This window comes from Brassica napus, chromosome C1 (assembly GCF_020379485.1).
Source record: "Brassica napus cultivar Da-Ae chromosome C1, Da-Ae, whole genome shotgun sequence".
Lineage (NCBI taxonomy): Eukaryota > Viridiplantae > Streptophyta > Magnoliopsida > Brassicales > Brassicaceae > Brassica > Brassica napus.
In genome coordinates this window covers 34,604,705-34,607,480 of record NC_063444.1, presented here as the reverse complement: position 1 = coordinate 34,607,480, position 2,776 = coordinate 34,604,705, and the positions used below count along the sequence as shown (strand labels likewise).

At 38.9% G+C, this 2,776-nt stretch overlaps 1 protein-coding gene across 1 annotated transcript; it reads right to left on the bottom strand.

The window, feature by feature from the left end:
* Positions 1–633: 633 nt before the first annotated feature.
* LOC106376872 (glucose-6-phosphate/phosphate translocator 2, chloroplastic) lies at positions 634–2,562 on the bottom strand. The gene is made up of 5 exons (XM_013817004.3): positions 1,939–2,562; positions 1,612–1,837; positions 1,299–1,521; positions 1,021–1,234; positions 634–902 (listed from the first exon to the last, which is right to left on the bottom strand). The coding sequence occupies exons 1-5, from the start codon at positions 2,434–2,436 to the stop codon at positions 891–893; spliced, it is 1,173 nt and encodes a 390-aa protein (XP_013672458.3). The 5' UTR covers positions 2,437–2,562; the 3' UTR covers positions 634–890.
* Between the last annotated feature and the right edge of the window lie 214 nt (positions 2,563–2,776).

The window sequence follows — 2,776 nt, the reverse complement described above, 5'->3', positions numbered from 1 at the left end:
ACAACACTCTAAGCTCTACCACATCACGGTAGCTTCTTATATAGACTCTCATAGTTTCCTAAACTCAATAGGAAACACTTAACTAGATAACAATGAAATAAGACTTCCTAATCCTAAGCTCATTAGGATAACAACAAGATAGCTTCAAGCTTAAGTTAGGTCAACACATACAATTATAACAAACTGGTTTGGGGATGCAGAGGAAATAGTAATGGCTAACCATCATACAGTTAAAATTCAAGGAATTGAAGCATTTAAAGATACTTTTGTAGTTGAAATAATTTTAGACCATTTAGAGGTCGTGAAGCTTATGCTAGTGTTTTAACTAGGATCTTGCAGTTTACAGCTTAGTTTGGCTCTAGAATCTTGTCAATTGATCATCAGCTCTATTAATAACAAATTTCCTCTCTTTTTAAAAAAAAAAACTTTTTACTGTGAGTTCGAAGTTAAGCTTCTATATTGAGTTTAATGATGCTTATGTTTTCATAGATCAGGACGTTAAGCTTATGTGTGTATTTAACTAGACTTTAGAGCTTGAGATTTTTGTAGCAGATATAGTTTCCCTCTAGGTTTTATTACTGTTTTTTATTTTTATCTTATTAAATGTCTTTTTTTTCCGTGATAGTGTTTTCATTTTGGTGAATATTACTGCTTTATATTATGATATATAGAATATCTACTTGGTCTTATGCAAAATCTAAAATGATACACAAAATGTAAAAAAAAAAAAAAGCAAGCACTCTTGTGAGATCATCAACTTCATGCTACAGTTTCTTCAAATCCATTGACAGGGCAAAGCTATTTCCGATGTTGATCTCACCTCAAAATTTATTTCTTGTTAATAGTTCTTATCGAAATCCATCGAAAAAATCCAGCTTCCTAAACCATCCTCACATCTTAGCCTGCTCAAGGATTACAAGGTAACAGAGAAACAACATTAATAATGAAAAGTCTATTACAACTACATAGAAACCGAGGAATGGGCAATTTCTGCTAGACAACCAAAGATTGTATGTTAACCTGTGAGTATAGGAAAGTTCCAAGAATGGCAATGGCAGCTCCAAGAGCATTGACTGGTTGAACCGGGGTATGAAAAATAATGATAGAAGCCACAATGACCGAAATCCTCTTCATTGTATTACCGATACTGAATGTCAACGGCGAAATCTGGTCTAAGGACATGTATGAGACCTGATTATACAAATGGTAGAACACACTCTGTGCCACTACCCACCTGTAACCACACAATATGGAATTAAAATTCAAAAAGAGGTTAGTAATTTGGTTTTAGTTCATACCAGACAAAGTTCGGTCCAATTCGAGAAACTGCGTTTTCCCAACCAGCAGCCCACATTTTAGGACCTTCTACAGCGATTGCAAATGGTGTGAGGATCAAAAGAGACATCATCGATAAGCAAGCGTAGTAATTCATTCCGCTCACTGACTTCCCTTTCATCCCTTTCTTTGAAAATATGTTCCTAAACACAAATGCTAAATTCGATATCATCGCTCCCATAAACCCTGCCAAAAAATAAATCCCAAAACTTCAGGTAACTCTCATAATGTAACATCCATTGGTTACAGAACCAGTTTGTGAGTTTAATGCTTTACCAATCATGTTGAAGTTAAGCTCGGTGACAGCGGCGAGAGCGCAGCCTCCAATGATGGGTAAGAGAGAGAGATAAACTGGAAGAGGGAAAGTCTCTCCCAAGAAGAATCTTGAGACCAAGACACTGAAAGCTGGTTCACCACTTTTGATGATGTGTGTGAAGGACACTGCTACTTTCGACATACTCACTGTTGCTGCCACATGTCCGATTGTGTGCGCCACAGCCACCTGATGAAGCGACGAAACATTAAACACACATGTCTTAATCAGACAACCAACAATTAGAAATCAAGATTAGTTCAAAACAGAGTTATGCAATGATTTCTTACCGGGAACAGAGTTTTCCAGAAATCGAGATCAGTTTTAGGAGCTTCAGCGATTCTAGAGGCCCAAGAAACGAGCATCATGAGAGACCCACAAGCGAGAGACAAGGTCGAAGTTAGCCACGGGTAAGGAAAAGCGTTGAGGACTTTCTTGTTGTAGATGTTGAAGACAACGTTGAGTGCCCACCAAGTCGCGAAATAGATTCCGATCTTCAGCTTCTGCGCTGATTGTTCGTCGGGAAGCTCGATGTTGATGTCGAGCGGACGATATCGATCTGCCTCGTAGGCTTCGACTCTGACCTCACGCTTGAAGCTAGAAAGGTTCTGGGCAGATGAAATGTGGAGCGGCTTTTGATGGGAGACATTGGAGTTGATGAAGCTTTGGTTATGGCAGCTTCTGGTGATGCGTAAAGGAGAAAACTGGAGCTTCGTCGGAATTGACCGTCTGGCGCCGGTGGAGGTGGCGGAGAAGGAAGATGGAGTTGGTTTAACAGAAGAGATCATTGTTTTTGTAAAATGGAGAAGATGTTCCCGAGGTGGGTTCAAGATTTTCTTGGCAAGAGAGAAAGAGAGAGAGAGAGAGAGAGAGAACAGAGCCGTTTGTTTTCTTGGGGTTAATGGAAGAGGTATAGAAGAAGAGAATTTATAGGAGATTTTGAGGAGGTTTAAGAACAGAGGAGGGAAAGGTAACGACAAAACAGAATTCAGATACTTTTTAAAATTACGAAATTAGCCTTTAATGTGGACGGTTTAAAGTGTTTAAGAGTATGGTATGGGTATTTCCCTCAAACTACTAAAGAGAGAGTGCGTGAGCTTTTTCCGTTGAAACGTTGAGTTTCATGAT